Source organism: Pholcus phalangioides, unplaced genomic scaffold (assembly GCF_987345545.1).
Source record: "Pholcus phalangioides strain wild (caught in Gottingen) unplaced genomic scaffold, Ppha-v1.0 ptg000021l_1, whole genome shotgun sequence".
Taxonomy (NCBI): Eukaryota; Metazoa; Arthropoda; class Arachnida; order Araneae; family Pholcidae; genus Pholcus; species Pholcus phalangioides.
The window spans coordinates 10,967,190-10,986,161 of record NW_028301614.1 but is presented as its reverse complement, the minus strand read 5'-3'; the positions used below and the strand labels follow the sequence as shown (position 1 = coordinate 10,986,161).

Below are 18,972 nucleotides of genomic sequence, written 5' to 3'. Positions count from 1 at the left end.
CGATAAATAACCAATGCCATATTCAATACCGATTTTCACTGTTCATTCAAATTCATATATTCTTGCAGTTCATCAAATAGAATGGTAGCTTTCAAAGATCTACATCGTTGATTATTCTCAACCGATAAAAGTATTATTTATAATCATAGATATACAGTAATTATACAATGGTAAGAAACGAGTATGAAAAATTCAAATCTTCAGACAAAGCAACAGAGAAGTTTTGAATGTCTCTCTCTCTCTCGACAAGTCGTGACAATATATTCCTGATGTCTTTTTTCCTCATGAACCAAATTTTAGAATTGTAGAAGATATACTATATGTGAGTGTGTATTTCTCAGAGAGAAATCGTAAGATCGAGAAGTATATGCTTGAATTATCTGTATTTTGGGGAATTCACTGGAAAATCCAACTTGAAAGTTGGTGAATTTTCATCGGATTTCAGCAACGAGCCGGGATTTTCGATCTTTGATAAGATCTAGGGGAGAAAGGATCGAGAGAGAGAAAAAAACGAATGCCTCTTATTTTACATAGAGTTGAATATCAAATCACTCGGTGTTACGCGTGTCTCCTCTCTGGTTCTTTTTGATGTAGAAAAACCTCGTTGCAGTTTGAGTTTCGAGTGGTTTTCCGAGAATTTTTATTTAAGAGATCAGCAATTTTCACAGAAAACAGGGATCCCGGATTCTCACGGTAGCTTAAAAAAAATAAAAGATTTAGCGTTTTTCGAGAAAGGATTTCTGACTCATCTATCTTTGTTGAATACAAGAACAAGGTTAAATCTGCGAAATCTGACTAGTATATAATTCAAATCAGAAAATACTGTTTTTTCTGGTACGTTTCACGAATAAAAAAAAATGTGTTACTTTCAAGACCGAGATCGGCCATTTCGCAAAATGGTCAATCTCGTTGTAAATTGACCCGGCCAATGTCGGGCTTTCGCCATTGAATTCGTCAAGTAGCTGGAGATCCCTGGCCGATGTGCGAAAAGTGAAGATAAGCACGATTTGGATTCATCATCATTTGGAGTATTTTTCGTGATAATTATGTCCGTGTTAGTTATGGCAACCCATCTATCGCAGTTGTGGTAATATTTTTTCTTCGTTATTTGACAGAAAAAACTATTTTTTTAATAGTTTTTTCTCTCTCTTATCACATGGAGGTAATCCAATGCAGATACTACGCATAGCCATGTAACACAGGTCAGCGATAGGAAAAATAGGATTCTCGGGCCTACTGGAAAATCTTACTTCAACCAGGGATCTCCGGCTATTTCGCGAATTGGTAGACCAAATCCCGAATCAATCACAAATACCGGATTTCAGCCTAGAGGACTATGCTTTTAAAAAATTTTATTTTAAATAATTCATAATTTTAATTAACTTTCTATTCTGTCAAAAGTTAAAAAGATGAATTTCAATGTATATATATATTAATAAAAAAAATTTTTGATATTTAATAAATTTTTTTGTTTCATTACTTAGCTATGACCAAAAAAATTTCCTTAACAATTCTCTGAGACAAGTATTACAGCGACATCTATTGATCAAAAAACTCACCATCATCTCGGAATAATTTAACTTGTTTTCTTTCGATAATAACGCGTTATTATTATTAGTAATTTTAGGGATGTAGAGCAATAATTAATTATATATATATTTATTTATATACACAGACACATACTAACAAGATGGAAAAATACGTTCCTCTTACAAAGCACATTCAAATTGGAAAACGCTAAAAATATACACGAAATCCTGGAGATCTTTTTTTTTCTTTTTCTTCATATACATACAGAGAAAGAGACTTTCGATTGGGAAAACCACATTATTATCACACTTCAATACAATTCAACATTTTTCAAATCCATTAAGGATTTGAAATCAACGATAGCCGTCTATATAAATAATTAGATGTAGAGAAATAAAATTAAAAAGTTACCCACACATTCCTTCGATATCGAACGAGTCCTTAACATTATCACTGGAATTGCATTAACACAGCTATTTCCGTAATCAGTTCAAGACAATTCACGCAATAATGTTTCTTTTTTTCACGGTGAAGGCCGGTAGAAGCGATAAATCACCATCTTTCTTAGGGAAAAAGCAACAATACGTTAGCATTATTATTATTGTGAGACAAGCTTCAAACGAACACAAAACACTGACATATAGACGAACAGCCATCCTTGTAGACAATCGTAGGCTGATATCCAGAGAGATATAGAAATTTGGTCATCGCACCAAATCACCTACGCGAGTCTCTGAAAGTTTCATTTGATGAATGGCACTGGAGTTGGCTTCTTTTTTTTTTAATTAAAAAAGTCCACACATAGTCCAAATATATCACCATTTGTTCCTCTTCTTCTGCTGCGACCTCATCAAAGTCCTATTTTTGAAATCACAGTAACGCCCTCGAATTCCCAAAACAAAAAAAGCTAAAGTGCGATTTTTATACATGATATTTTTTCCCCGATTGGGATGACGTAAGCTTTATTATCATTTTAATATTTATTGTCGATCGAATTGAACGCCGCTTAAGTGGATTAACTAAGATCGATGGAAAGGTCAATTGATGGTCAGGCAGAAATAAACGAAACTATTTATAAAGGGACATTCAGATTTTAAATTAATGTCTGCTTTTGCATTTATATTTGTGAGTATTAAAATCAATTCTTCTGTGGCCGCACAATGAAAAGTTAGTTACCTTTGTTATAATGTTCCATTTTCGTGGAAGCGACGAATTTTCAAATGCGGACTGGGAACAAACAGGAAAAAAAATTCTTGCTCGTTTTTTTTCTAATGGATAAGTAATCTTAGACCCGGACAAAAACCGTCCCGATTGTAGTAGAGCGTATAACCAAATATTCTATCTATTTTCATATGCTCATGGAATGTCCGTTATTCAGTTTACAATGTACCACATATCTGAATTCCTTTTTCAAATGCAACACTAACCGACATAATTTTGTGTCTCAGAAAACAAAGTTCTCTGAGCTTCAAATCAGAAGCGTTAACTTTTTCTGTGAGAATGCGATCACACTGTCAAACTTTTTAAAATAGCTGCAACTAAGTCTGTATATATATCAACGTTATGAATATGTTTGTTTCGTTACAAACAAATTTTTGCTTTGAATTCTTTGCTTCCCAAAATCTTCAGCTATAATTGTCACATTGGTCCAATCAAAATATATTCGGAATTTACTAAATATATTTTCTGAATTATTCCTTTGATTTCTGTATTATTTATGCATCACCGATTATCAACTTGTTTCTTGTCAATCTGCCAACCTTACACACGGGTTTGCCCCCCCCCCCCTCCACCCCATAAGCGAAATATATTACTGTGATTAACGTATTTTTGAGTTATGAAAGCATTATAGGCTGAGATGTCTGCCAAAATACTGCCGACAGAAGGTGAAACCGCACATCAATGTAATTTATCACTAGTACGTAAAATGCCTAATTCACCATTTTCAGAAATTAAAAGAGAAAAGGTGGTAGAGTTTTCAGAATTATGGAAAAAACAACAAGAATGTTTTGAAGAACTACCTGAAATCTTATTTCCTTAAAACAAAAATTAATGCAAAAGTGGAGTCAAATTGGAAGAATGCATTCTTCCCCATCTTCGGAATGCGAAAGTTGATATCGGTGGACTGAAGGTTGAGCACCCCCTTCCTCTTAGGGGACATGAATGAAAACACGAACACCGTCATGCTACAAAATCCATACCATAATACAACATGCTTATTATTGATGGCTTTACAGGGGCAGCTCGAGCTCACCTACCGCCCGGGTGAAAAGTCTCATGTTCCGCCCTTAAAGACCATCCTAGTATCAAGTTGAAAAGTTTTAAAAAGCATAGCGGACTTTAGGATAAACCTGATATTTTCATCTACCCAAAGCCATACAGTAAGTACACTATTGTTTACCCAACAGAATTCACTTGACCATACATCCCGCTTTCAAAGAAACCCTGCCCTGTTCTTTTAGTCTAGAGTTATTTCACCGTTCTCTGTCATGCCAGATAACTTTTTCCACATTACAGCTCTTATTGACCAGCCATCATATTTTTCCCCGCATTGGGATTAAATTTTTTAATTATCTCAAATCGCCAACATAGAGTTGAACATTAACACCAAAATACCTACTTCAAGGTTCCCTGGGCAGAAACTAGGGGGACTGCAAGAGAATTCTTGGCTTTAAACAAGTGAGAACCTGAATTGTTTGCGATTTTATTTGGCCGCTCCCGAGAGAAAAATTACTGGGTGGGGGCACCAAAATGAACCAGTGTGATGGAATCTATTCTTGTTTCTGGTATTACGGCCCTAGGCCAATAGTCTGGCTCAATCTGTAATGTGGTGTTGCTGAAGCCCAGTCTGTTCCCTCAATTTTTCTCAACATCTTCGTTGTTAAGGCATGGCTCGAAAGAGTGACAACGAGTGGTGTCTTGTAAGAACTTTTATTGTTCTAAAATTTTAAAAATTTATGTGTCTAAAACAAAAGCCTAGGCTGCCGCGTGGGTGCAACGCACTCCTTTCACCTTCACTTAAGCCACCCCCTGTGGCTTTATGTAGCTTGCCCTAAGACCCATTCCAACAGACGTTCTTCAGGGAAGACATTCAAATTCACCTCAGGAAATGATATGCGTGTCTTAAAGCCTAAGGTGACGACTTATAGCGGACGAAAGTGCATAACGGCGTTGTAGAAAGCTTTGTTCAATTGTGCCACATCGTCAAATATATTCTTTAATATATCTCAATCAATCTACTTAAACGGGTTTCATTCGATCGACCTAATGCATTTTGTTAGTCAACTCTCACTTTGCTTACTACATAATGTGAGTATGTGCGCGTTTACTTTTTTTGTTTTCTTCTCATGAAAAATAAAAAAAAATAATTAAGATTTTTGTGGGAAAGGGATGGGCGAATTTTCGAGAGAGAAAAAAAATACAAAATAATAGACATTAACACCGCCATCGTGAATAAAGTTCTAATGTTGCGACGCACACTAACAGAAGCCAAGTGGTGATTGGGTATTGCTGGGTAATCAGTGCCGAAGGTGAACCAGATGTCTTCGTGGATCCACCACCGTCGTCGTTCTTCACGAAATGGATATCTGTTTTTTCGTCTGTGAAAGAAAGAATTAATTCATCAATTAGTATCTATAACCAAAAGGCATCATACTAAGTAATCTATGCATGTGCATTGTTCGGCGTAAAGAGCATCATTCGTGAACCAAACTAACGGTGTGTACACATTCTTTCGATTATATTATCGGCTCTTTCGATGTGGATAATTGAATATCTGTCAGAAAGTAATGTGAAGTCAATTTATTTACTCGAAGGAATTAAGATGGCCACGAAGACGAATAGAGAGAGAGATCGAATATTTACCCGATCGATCGGGAAAATCCGTTAATAAGAGTCAGAAACTCATCTTGGAAATATTAATTAATTGTGATTTTCAAATATTTTTCATCAATTGCACTTGGCTCACATGATTTCGTGATAGGTAGGAATGAGTAATTGAAATTCCAGTTGTTGTTATGATGATAAGGAAGTTCCGTTTGTAATAATTTTATTGGGTGCAGTTACGGATTTGTGTCGAACGTAGATTAATGAAGTGAAATCGCTCGAAGTCAAGTAAAAGGGCAATATTATTCACCTTTTGCAGAGAAATCACCACTTCCAGATCCATCGCTGTAATCTTCGTCATCCGGAAGTTTCGATCGCCACCAGGAGCCACTACCGCTCCCTTCGGCGATGACGGACGAATCCGATTGTGGCACTGCCGTGATTTGACTCGTCAGCACCTAGGCAATTAATTCAAACCATTAAATATATTTTCGATATAACGCAGACTATGCACGCAGTTCTAGAGGGAAAATTATTTTTAGTAGGACTTTTAAATAATATAAAAATATAGATGTACGATTTATAGAAAAATCGCTCCGTACCTGCTTCACGTGCTGCAATTTTTCTGACAAGGTGCTAATTATCGGGCTCTTCTCCTTCGGTGGGTTCAGAAACTCCGGATTGAATTTCTGTGCAGCAACCCCGACTCCCGTAATAGACTTTGAATATCTGTATTGAGAAACGATACGAAAGAAATTATCATTGCAAATGAAATTAATAATTTTTTGGATTTCAAATAACTTATCACGCTTTCAAATAAAAGTTTAAAATTTATTTTATTTTATATTAAATAACTCGTCATTCATTGCCGAAAACAAATAAAACGTTATTCCAAAAGAGTTATAAATATACTGCCCAAAAATAATGAATTCATACCATGCAATTAATCATACAAATAATAACATAAAATCCAATCAGAATATATTTGTATTCCCAATAAACACTAGTCTAGAATCCAAACAACGACAATAATTGATAATAAAACAACACAAACAAAATAATCCATTCTAAAAACTTCGAAAATATAACCATTCTTGTTAATCAACTGTAAAATGCACGTGTTAATATGATTGTAGGTGAATTCTGTGTGTGTGTCAATTGGTAATTTTATATGTATTTAAATATTATGTATGTTTTCTTTGTTCAGTTAAAACATCTAAAAATATACATATGATTTTATAAAATATGAACCAATTACTTTAAAAAGGCGGCTGTATAATCCAATTAGCTCTTTAACTAATTTATATTGACCTACTGGAAGGACTTTTAGTCCCTTGGGGTCATAGAGTGTCTGTCATTCTAATGGCTTTTTTCGTGTTTTTCTCAATTGTTTTGATCATGTCTTTTTTATGTGTGTATTCAAGCCTATGTATTCAAGCCAATAAAAACAATTATAGGTAACAAAAACTCTGGTAACACGTACTCGGATACAAATTTATAAAAATTCAATTAATTACCAAAATAATTGTCAAAAAATGTAAATATCTATTTTGTGGATAAAAAAAAACAAATGATTGAGTTCATTCGATTTGTGTAAGCTTCTAAAAATTGCAACTTTTGAGCTAATGAAGACTTGTAAACAGAATGATAAGTTGCCATAGTGATTTTATATATTTAATATATCGATAAATATTGCACTTAAAAATATGAAATTTTTCGTAAATGGCTTTTAAGAGCAGGGTCTACATTTCAACAATCGAAGGTTTTAGCATACGGAGACTATACTAAGTTGATTTCTTTATTTTTTTTATGTATACGAGCCACCAAACAAATTGTGAGATTTTAAGTAACTGCACGTCATTTGGAAACATCTTGTAATTGAATGTATATTACTAAAGTCAACGGTTGCAGAGACATCCATTGTGCAAACAATTTGGGACAGCCTGTAGAGCGCACACGTATTACATAAAAGTTAGATTCAGAGAAAATGCCCGTCTGAGAGAGGTTTCACTGTAAAAGATTGCTTCTGACAATTTTCTCGTAAACGATCATGTTCCACTCAGTTACAACCATAACTTACGTTCCGATAAGGAAAATATAGTTTGACACGTCTATTTCACATCCTCAAAACGCATTTACTGCTAATTAAATTTCCAAGAATCACGCTCTAATAATATCATAACAAGAGAATACCGTAACTAACAGCCGTCGATGTTATTTATCGACCTTTTAGAGCCTTCGCTACAATATTTCGGGGTATAACTAAGCTGTTCAAGCATTCGCTACGATACAAGCACAACGATTTGATTGCAATTTTATATAGCTATTTCCTTTTTTTTTTACTTCCAAGAATTTATTCAGGGGCTGATAAAACTCTGGAAGCGAGACACGAAGTCTCTGTGCTTGACGTCAAGACTCGCCCATTGCCCGCACAAAAATAAAAAAGACCAGAGCCCAAGGCGACGGACAACAACAGCACCAACGATCGATGTCCCAGTTTCTAAAAGCATTTCCCCCAGTTATAAAAGATTCCGGGAGAAAAGAAAAAGCGGGTGAATTTTCCGTCGCCGAAACTCCATAAAAATAAGAGAGTTTGATGGAAATGTATCGCCCTTCAAACTGTTCCCGAACGAACAAGCAACACACGTTTTAAAACCGTCCGGGAACTGTGTTTGAAGACAATGTCGTGATAAAGATCTTAACGTTAACGTCCCGTCGGAAGAGTCCGCTAATTGCCTTGAAGCTCGAGTCCTCATTAGAAGCGCGGCGGCCATCAATTAATTACATCTCCTCTCTTATCTCTTGCTGCTTCCGTATAAGTTCGTTTACTTGTGAAAAGAATTTTCGCGTACATGTTTCCCGATACGTGGATCGCGACCTTTGCTCGATTTACAAGGTTTCGTAAATATGTAAGAAAAAGACGAAAACTGTGGATATAGATGGAATTCGACATTTTAATTCTTAACATGTTCGATTTGTTTTTCATTTTCGATAACACGTATTGAAGGCCGGAAAAATCATTTTTAAAAAAATCCATTTGGAATTTTACTGCTAATGCAGGCCCTTATTAAAGAAGTACAGAGCCTCAAAAATGACACATAAAACAAATGTATAGAAACAGAGGTGTATGCGGTGGGCCGCGTGCCTCCCCCCCCCCCTCCGCAAGCCAGCCAAAAATTAAAAAAAAGTTCAATGTTTCTGTAAAAAAATTAAAATATATCGAAAGGAAATGCCTTTCATATGCTATTTTAACTAATTTTTGTTAATTTGAATGCTTTGAAGGGTGGTAAATCATAATTTCTCGGGACGAACATTTTTAGGCCCGCTTCAAAAGTCGATATTGCGTACGCCCCTGTATTATTGAAATAATATTACTTTCCAAGTGTGTAATTACCTTCTTCGTTATTGAGACTATAATAGGGAAAAAATTCGGATTGCAAACTTCAGGGTAAAAAAAAAGAAATGGAAAAAAACATTGTAACAAATTAGTGAAATCTCAGACACACGTGCTCTGCAACAAAGGTGTGTTAAACGAGGTTAAAATATCGTTACAAGACTACCGATAGAAATGAGTTAGGAATTGAGAATCAAGAAATCAATAATCTTCAGAATTATTGATAACAATTGCAGAATTATTGAGAATTTCAGAGAATTGTCATGAGTAATTTTAGAATTGTTAAAAGTTCATGAAAAAAATTAAGAAATTTTGCAAGAAATGATTTCCTAATTAATGAAAATTTAAATTTCATAAAGAAATAGTTTTAGAATTATCGGAACAAATTTCAGATTTAGTAAAAGAAATAATGGATTAAACGATTAACTAAAATTAATGAAAGGAAATTATTTTAAAATGAATAAAAATTCAAATTTAATGGAAGAAATCAATTCAGGGTAAATGATAGTGTTCACTAAATTTGAAGAACCCTGTTTAATAACTTTGGCCCGCAATATCTGAAAGGTTGAAGACCCCTGGTTTAAAGAACCCTTTGCACATATTTAAAACTACACATTTAAGGGTTAATATTCGGCAATACAAAAAGACTCATATTTGTTTTCAGAAATAAAAATACAAAAAACTTATCTATATATATAAATAAAGAAAATCAAACTTGGAAATTTTATCCCTTTTTTTGGCACTATTTTTTCTTTAGTTTTGAAAATACAGTAAAATTTCACTAAAATAGCTAGGAAAAGTCGAACTAGACAAATGGTTCCCTGAACAGAGGGGAACAAATGCAAGGATAAACTTGGGAAAGAGAAAATTTGATTTATTATGAGGATGATTTTTTTTTCTTTTGTCGTCATCTCTTTCAAAACAGTTCAATTGTTTCTATATTTTATTAATAATAATCAAGGCCCGGATATTGCTGAAATAAAAAAATGACTATAAAAAATGGTCTGAAAACTCGAAAAAATACCTTAAAAATTTAAAAAAAACTCTAAAACCTAAAAAGTAATTGCTTTTAAAATAACAAAACAAATTTCTTTGAAAACTGATTGTGTTCTAAAGTAGAAAAAGAGTTGTTTTTTTCATAAGAGTATTGAAAATCACATGAAAATTTATTCTGAGCATTATATTTCATCATAAACTGCCAATAGAATTTTTCAAATAAACTATTTCCAATGTGTCGATGAATTAAGGAAATCTAAATGACAAAAACTTCTGCAAGTAAACTTTTAGGCCGAGATGAAATTCTCTCAATATCGACAGATGCTATTAAGAAATAATTGAAAAAAAATTATCTAAAGTTAATTCCTTTTCAATTTCAAAGTTTTAGACATTCCCGTCAAAAGACATCAAAATTTTCCGCTGTTATCTTCTCCATTTTGTTGAAGAATAACTTCATCAACAACATTGATTAGCTGCATACCTTCTTTCTGTAAAGCCTGAATGGTAGAAACTAGGGCTGGGAAACGATTAAAATTTTTAACCGGTTAATCAGAATTTTTTAATCGATTAATCGAATACTTTTTATACCCATATAATATTAATAAATGCTATAAAAAATATATTTATTCATAGTTTATATTTCTGCGTGTAGATGGCACTATATGACGAACGAATCTGTTCAGATTGTAATGTAATGATCTTGTTATGAATTAACCATTCCTGAAATTTACGTAAATTGGATTATTATCAAAAGAAACAGGAATTATTATCAAAAAATGCCTTTGCTTTTAAAGTATAATCTATCGGATTTATCCAACACAAGAATATCTCATATTACTTAAAATCTGTATCTGGGGACGTTACAGGAATCACATTCTATTTGATTAAATTTTTATAAATTTCTACCAATCAGTGAGGGGTAATCATGAACAGAAAAAAAAGTTTCCCAAAAAAGTTTTCAATATGAGTAGATTTTTGCCACGCATTCAAAACTAATACCCACTGCCATCTATTTACAAAAATATGCAGTCAAATATTTAACATTAAGAAAAAGCATTGCACTGAATTAGAATAAAAATCCAAATCGTCCCTTTGTTTTGTGAAATCTCGATATTTCCCACTAAACGCAAAGAATTTTCACACGCGGATTAATTTTGGCCAATTTTTTCCATGAATACGGAAATTTTCCCACAGGAGTTAGCATCCCTGCTAGCAATGCACGATCAGGTATCGCCATCTATTACCGAAAATGTGAGCAAAACGTTTCTCATTCTACAGTGGATCCCGCTTATGATGTTTTTTTTACCAAAAACCGTCATGAATAAACGTCGTGAGCGGGAAAACGCTTTAAGCGGGAAATCTCGATTAGTTTCCCGTATTAGTTTGAGTTGGGACCAAGTCGTACTAAGCGGGAAAAATGTTGTAAGCGGGACAGCGGGAGATCCGTTGTAAATTACATTTCGAATACAGTAGACTCTTGACTCTCTATCCGGCCAAGTTAAAAAATAATAATTCTCCTTAATAAAACAAGAAATACTTTACTTTGTGCCTTGCAAGCGGACATTTGCTACAATTCCCCTATGAGCCGTGTGGAAGTTGGGGCATTTTAAGAGTGAAATTTTCCCAGCCCTTAGGTCCACCTTTTCACATTTGTGTAATCATTTTCATCGTGAACGGTAAAACAAGTTTAATTAATTAATTTTTGTAAGCACTGAGCCTACGAAACGATGAACCTCTCCGCTAATTGTACGGTACATAGAAAGAAAAGTAGCATTCCCCTGTAGGGGGAATCGAACCAACAATCTCTCATTGTCCGGGCGAGTGCTCTACCATTACGGGACAGACATATTCTAACCGTATCACAATATGTTTCTTAGGCTGAACGGTACTGCGTAATAAACAGTCTCTTCTAACTCAGCAACAGCTCGTAACTCCATTAGCCTCAGGGTCAGAGCCGCCCTGAAGGGTGGGCAACAGGTGCTGTCGCACTGGGCCCCGCAATACGGTAATAACAATTTCTTTCAAAAATTCTAAATTTTCAGCAATTTTGAATTTATATATATATATATATTCTGATCAATTCAAGGCATCTTCCTATTCCGTGGTCAGTATTAGTGGCGGTATCTGCTGGTGCAATAAAGATAGCGACTTCAATGTTTCAGGGCTGCCCGTACCAGACACGGGGCCAGTTGCTCGCAACAGTTTCGGGACACCAAAAATGTTACGACCCCCCCCCCCACCACCACCACCGCATAGGTGGAGTTAGACTTGGAAGTTTGGGGGGGGGGATGATGATGATGTCAATTCATATGTAAATATATACATTAGATCAGTCGATTCCACCTTTGACGCTGAGGGTAGATTAACACAAAAAGTTGAAAATTCGACACCGAAGGTAATTTTAAACTAATGACAGTAACGTTTCTCGAAACTAATGAAAATTTTAGAATTTATGAATTAAAAATAATTGGAATAAATGATGTCATCACAGTAATGAAAATTCAGGATGAATGAAAGAAATAATTTTATAATTGATGGAAAATTTGAAAGTAAAGAAAAAATAACTCCACAATATTTGATGAAAATTCAGAATAAATTAATGGAAAAAATAATTCCATTTTTCCATTATGTAAGTTCTGGATCAATGAAAAATCGATGAAATAATTCCATTTCCACGATGAAAATTAAGAATTAATGTAAGAAATAATTCAAGAACTGGAGAAAGTCTCCAATAATTTACCGTGAGTGTGGGGCCTCACGGTGCGGCAGTACATGTGGCACACACCTAAGGGCGGCTCTGGAATATTCTACTAAGTGAAAGTTTTAACAGTAAAAAGGCATTTGCAATACGAAAAGTCATTTTTCAGTACATTGTCTAAGGACGGGATTACACTATAAAAGCTTTGTAAAAGTTTTCATAAAACTTGAAAAATGCAACCAATAAGCGAATCGATTACATTCGAGAGAATTTAACCTACAGGACTATTGGTTGCTTTCTTTTTTTTTTCCTTTTCAAGTTTTGTAAAATAACTTTTATCAAACTTCTATAGTGTAATCTTGGCCTTACACTGATTGGCTTTTGAGCCCTCCATATGATTCTGCTGAATGACTCAGTTACGAGTTCATTACTGTACATCGGCTCGATGTATCTCACCTCATGAAAACCTCATACATCAAAAATTCCCCACTTTACGGGAAGAGCAAAAGAAGGATGGATGGGACACCCCATTCAATAACACACACACACAAAAGAGAGCAGATCGTTGCCAATTTGTTTTCTTCAAAAGCTGCAATAGGTGAGATATGATGTTCTCAATCTAAAAACTGTCAAAAAAGTCATTTCCGAAAAAAATTGATGTACGTGATTTTCATCATAAGGTGACGATATATATATTTTTACATTATATCCAACAACGTTAATGACGTTTTAATTTCAGAAATTCTCTTGTGACCCTCCCAGCTCATTAACACGACACCCCCTCCCCCCCCCCCCCACACACACGCACGCACACGGGGCAGTGACCCAAACTTTGGGAACCATTGCCGTAAAGGAAGGAGATGAAATCTCAATGCTTCAACTCCTCAATTAGGGCAATGGTGAACTAATTGAGGAGTCGAAACATTGAGAGATATTTCAATTAATCCAACATTACCCTAATTGAAGAGTCGAAACGTTGGGATTTCATCAGTTAGGACAATGGTGGACTCGGAATATAATGGACTCCGCACACAGGCGTTAAGGAATCGGCTACCAACTGGAATTGTTCGTGATTGTCGAGATCAGAATTATTTAGACTTTCATTATTTTTACTTAATTTTTTTAATTTATTGTATAAAATATTTTGCTTTGTTTATTTCAATTTATCTTTTTTTTTTTTTTGGTTCCCGCTAAGAATAAAATATAAATTTTCCAAAAATTTGAAATCATCCGAAATGTAGAAAGTAAGTTAGTGATTCCCGAATACTAATCACGTAGTTCCATACCTCACAACTTTATCAGGTAAATTAATTTGGTTGTCTGTGCGTTTTGATAATTATTGCATGGACCATGCTGTTACCATGGACCACTGATAAGATAATGAGCTACGTTTTGATAAAATGCACAGGACTTTTTTGAGGATATTTTTCCCTCCGAATTTTAATACTTTCATGTTTTAAGTTGTATTAACGCATAAAAATCTTTCAAAGGAGGCACATACTGGGTGTCCTGTGAGTTCTAATTCAGCCTTTATCTCATCAACCGTTCGTCGTAGAGGAATGATTTTATTTCAAAAAATGCTCAAAATATGTTCAAGAATCACTCTTTATCAGTTTATAGAGTGAATATATAGTGTATCATAAAATAAAAAATCTAAATTTTTAAACGATCCCCCCCCCTATTTTCTAACTTTCAATTAACAAAGTCGTTGCCTCGTTTCTTCTGAGCCAAAAAAACCATTTTTTAACTGTAATATCCATTGGGATATTTGAATTCAAAATCAGAGAAAAGTTGAGAGAGAACAGCATAAACTAACGGATAACGTTTCTCTGCCTCATTTATACGGTACTTTTTTTTCACATTTTTCTCCGATTTTTGAATTCAAATATCTCAATGAATATTGCACTTGGAAACATGGAACTTTTTTCTTTTTTTAGCTTCGGAAGAGACCGGACAACAGCTTTTTCATTAAAAGCTAAAGTGTAAGGGGACCGTATAATAATTTTAACTATTTTATGGCTCACTGCATTTTCACCATTTTAACTGGTACAGGGTGATTTCTGAACACACTTTAAGAATTTTTTAAACTTTAACCAAAGCTCTACGATGAACGGTTGATGAGATAAAGGCCGAATCAGGATTTACGGGACACCCCGTATTGGCTGGCCAAACCTGAAAATAAATCGTAGTCTATATTTGGGCCTCCTCTATATAAGGTGCTGTTTACGGTAAATTATGAGAACAATCAATCTTCTAAAATTCTGTTCCAATACTATCGATTTGATATATCGGTCACGTCGCGATTGAAACATATGTAATCAGACACAACAGCAAATGATTGATGTATATATAGACTTGAATTATTGTAAAAATTCCTTAATACTCCGGCTGATCAATCAAACAACTGACATTAAACAAGGATTTTAAAAAGGATGAGCTACCGGTTTTGTTCTCCTTATTTGAACTGGAAGAGCGAATGCTCATCAAATAAACTATATTCAAAAAGCCCGTTTTTCTAATACGCCCTCGTTCAAAAATCACGAGATTTTGATGTTTTCTTGCTTTTATGAGACTAGTGCCACAATTTGAGACGGGTGTAACCTCTTTACAGAGCTACAGACGTCCTAAAAGAACCTGCGAAAATGAAGAACAAGAGTTCATGAACCCCATATATTCAGATGACAGGAAATGGGAACATACGAACAAAGACAAAGTATATTTATAAGGCATCTGCCACTCTCATTTGCATTTTTTTTCTTTTCTACAAGCCTGTCTATCTAATCTGGTGAGACTTGGTCCATTGTATTATTATAGTAAACCCTCCTTTTACGAACGCCTTGGTTTGCGAACAATTTGGTTTACGAACAACAAAAAATTATTTTGTTTACGAACACGCAAAACGGCCTAAATCCTAAAGGAAACATATTTTATGTAAAATTGAAAAATTATGTTTCATCAGATTCAAGTTCCGGCCACCAAATACGGATCCTCTCATCCAGCCCATGGAGCAGCAGGTTGTTTAAAGCTTTTCGAAAGCTCTGGATAAAATAACTTTTTCAAACATCTTTCGCAATAATATCTGACTTAGAACTGACAGTTAGTATTGCTGTATTTGTGATATAGTTTAGACTACTATATTCAACATTCATATTTTTTAAGGGCATCTTTTTTTTCAGCCACCTCGTTAGGAATTTTGTCTGTTGTGACCTTTATATTTGTATTACAAATGTTGGCAGCGAGTGTCTTACAGAGGCCAGTATACTCAATTCGGCCTGGAGTATATTTTGTAGCCAAATAGAGTTACAAACAGATTTTGAGGGCTTTGACACTGAGATTATAGATGATTCATATTCAGGAAACCAGTGTTTGCCCTGACATCGTTTTAATTCCGTTTGAATTTCATCATCTTCCAATTATGGTAATTTTTTCAGTGTTAATTTGAAGATAACCACTGGTTAGGTTATTCACAAGAGGTGTTGTAAATGTTCACACTTGAACTCTTCGGAGTCCCAAAAGCCGATCAATTCATTTTACATTGATTCCTACGTGAAAAATGATTTCGGTTTGCGGGCAATTTGGATTACGAAACGAACTTCTGGGACGAATTAAGTTCGTAAACCGAGCGTTCACTGTACGTACAAAGTGGATTAACCGCAGAGACAAAGAAAAAGATTATTGTGTGTAGATGAGCAAACATTTTGACAATTATAGACAACACTTTGGCATAAACAAAAATGGATGCAGGTACGTAATTGAAGAGCTTCGTGGAGTTCCATCAGGTGGAGAAAATGGTATAATAAAAAAAAGAGTAAATGTTACGTGGGCGTTGATGTTACGAACCGAACCCGGGACGCCCTTTACGTGGGACGGAAGGTGGAGTTGAACTTTCACTCGCATTGGGATGGCATTCGCTGAGGTCCGCGAAGCACTTAACCTTACTTATACTGTAATAAAGTGAAGAGAAAAAGGAGGAGGAAAAGTTACAAATGACAACGAAAAGATGTTCATATGAGAAATTTGAAAATGGGCTCGTTCCAGGGGGTGACTCATCACCGTCGTCGAGACTCGACAATATATTATGTCTATTTTCCTCCACACCTGGATAGAGAGACTCCAATTAATATTCTACTTATTAATAATGCTCAATGACCGGATCGTCCGCGTTATTTACGGTGAATGTGCATGAGACAAGGTGGGCAGATAAATACTTTTTTGGCCTCACAGACGCAAAAACAGATGAGTAGTACCGAAAAAAATTTTTCTCCTCTGGTAGTAGTGAAATACCCAGACGAGAACAATTTTGAGGGGGATTATATGTATTAGGCAAATGAGCTATCCTGAATGCTTTATTACACGACAAAAAAAATTAATGTCAATATTTAGAAAAAATATGGTATGTTGCACTTCGGGGAACACATTGATTATTTACATGATTTACATAGATTTGAATAGTAAAAATAACAAAAAATGTATTTTACGAAGAGAATATTCGAATGTGTGTCCTGATGACCAAAGTTCATTGAGAAAAATAAGACATTCGGTAAATTTTGGGATCTTAAATAATAATCCGTGAAACACGTGATATTGCTTTTCTTCATAAACATTGTCAAAAGTAGGCACAATCACAAATCGTAATTGAAACTCCAAAAAAATGTGAGGACAAAACATTAAGTCCGACAAATATGTGAAATGAATATTTGTAATTTTTGCCATAATTATCATAGTATAATTTGTATTGTGGAAACACTGTGTAATCACAACTTTTGAGAAATAAAAATTTAAATAAGTATCGTTTAAAAAAACAGGAAAAATATTTAAAAAAAATCGGAACAACAAAAATTTACAGGAATGTCCCGTAATACGGGACACAAGTGGTTCGTCAAATTGTTTCAGATATTCGACTGATCTCTGTTTTCAGAAAAGTTGAGAAACACTGCTCTAAATCATTCTGGGGAGTCACGTACGAAACAGGGATTACGCAAGGGAGACGCGAGTTACAACAATTTGAGAACCATTGCGTTATGGGTAACGTGATGCAACAATCGAAAAATCTTTTCATTCAATCAGTTTTAATTAATGGGTTAATACTGATGATTAATTATATCGAAAAATTGAGGATATAAGAAAAATAATCCGATAACAACAACTACAACCGAGATGGAAATGTATAATTAAGCTAATTTTATTTTTTGCTCTTTGATGACAAATCGAAATACGTCCGGAATTTACGTAGTTCCGATAGCCATGGAATTTTGCCCGTATGAGGACGCGATAGTTCGTCGTAATCAAAAATTTTTTTGGATTTTTATTTAAAAATCTAACGCACACGAGCCCGATTAATGAATGATTCAAGGAAACGCTCAATATTGCTAGAAAACAGCTCAAGAAAAAGAGTCCTTCATGTCTAGTGAGCAACACATCCATCGAGTCGCTCAAGAACTTCCAATTAAACTAGATTTTGGAATCATCAAGTCTGCCCGTCTTGGACCAACTCTACTTCGCGGACCATGGGTCGAGAAAACACTGCAACAGATTCTATCCGGCGTTGGATCAATTTCAGGTGACCAGATATCGCTTACATCTAGGGATGAGTAGGATGAAGTGGTCCAACCAGAAAATGCCCGACCGGAAGTCCCCCCCAAAAACAGGCATCTAAATCTCATTCCCTCATCCAAAAACCACAAAACATCCTCTTGTAATGGCTCTCACACGTGATGATAAAAATGAAGAAATAAATTTGGTTCTCTTCTTTTTATCTCTCCTTTCTTTTTCACTATCTTGCACCCTAAGGTGAGAATGTCCGGTCCAGCAACATTCCACTTCTTCTCTCTGGTGTCTTAACTCCACAGGAAACAACAACATCATGAAGAATATATATTTGAAAAAAAGAAAAAGATGAGACATTCAGAAATAAAAAAATGTATAGAAAAGTTCAGGGCGCCACTGTCTGGGCATCATGATGATGGTTTTTTTTTTTCTGGTTCATACGTGTGAGCATGCGAAAAGGTTTGGTCAAGAGGGTGTTGGCGATTGGATGGAGCTCAAACCCCATACGTGTCTTTACGCCGCCACAGTACTACACGCACGCCTGCACGACGTCTTAACCTTGTCAGCAAGATGTTCAAAGAATGAACAGGTGAAATCATATTTGTACATCATAGATAATTGGTTTTTTTTGCCTTCATTGTAACCCTTTAGTCTCGGTTATCATTCGTGATTTCGTATTCTGTGAGATTTTTTTTTTTTTTTATAATACCCGACATCCAACCGGATACGAATTTTTCCAAGACTGTGCTGTTCTTCCGTTCATTCACTTCCATTGATGGGTGTAAAAAACAGCCTTGACCAAGAAATATTTTCTGTACAGTCACGATATGACCGAATTGACAATTTCACTTACCTTAGACAATTTTTCTGACTGTAATAGCCGATTTTACTCGCTTTCTTCAATTTTTTTTGGCTTTAATTAGCAACTTCACTTGTGACTTTGACAATTTTTTTTTTTAAATTGTAATCGGCAACTTTACTT

The 18,972-nt window shown here is 34.9% G+C and overlaps 1 protein-coding gene across 1 annotated transcript in view; it reads right to left on the bottom strand.

Moving 5' to 3' along the window:
- Positions 1–1,784: 1,784 nt before the first annotated feature.
- Positions 1,785–18,972, bottom strand: part of LOC149070610 (glypican-5-like) — a 153,507-nt gene continuing 136,319 nt past the window's right edge. Inside the window, exons 5-7 of the mRNA XM_089249157.1 lie at positions 5,958–6,084; positions 5,666–5,813; positions 1,785–5,129 (exon numbers count right to left, since the gene is read on the bottom strand). Of these exons, the coding sequence (XP_089105283.1) occupies positions 4,966–5,129; positions 5,666–5,813; positions 5,958–6,084 (439 nt within the window). The 3' untranslated portion in view covers positions 1,785–4,965. The remainder of the gene's footprint in view (positions 5,130–5,665; positions 5,814–5,957; positions 6,085–18,972) is intronic.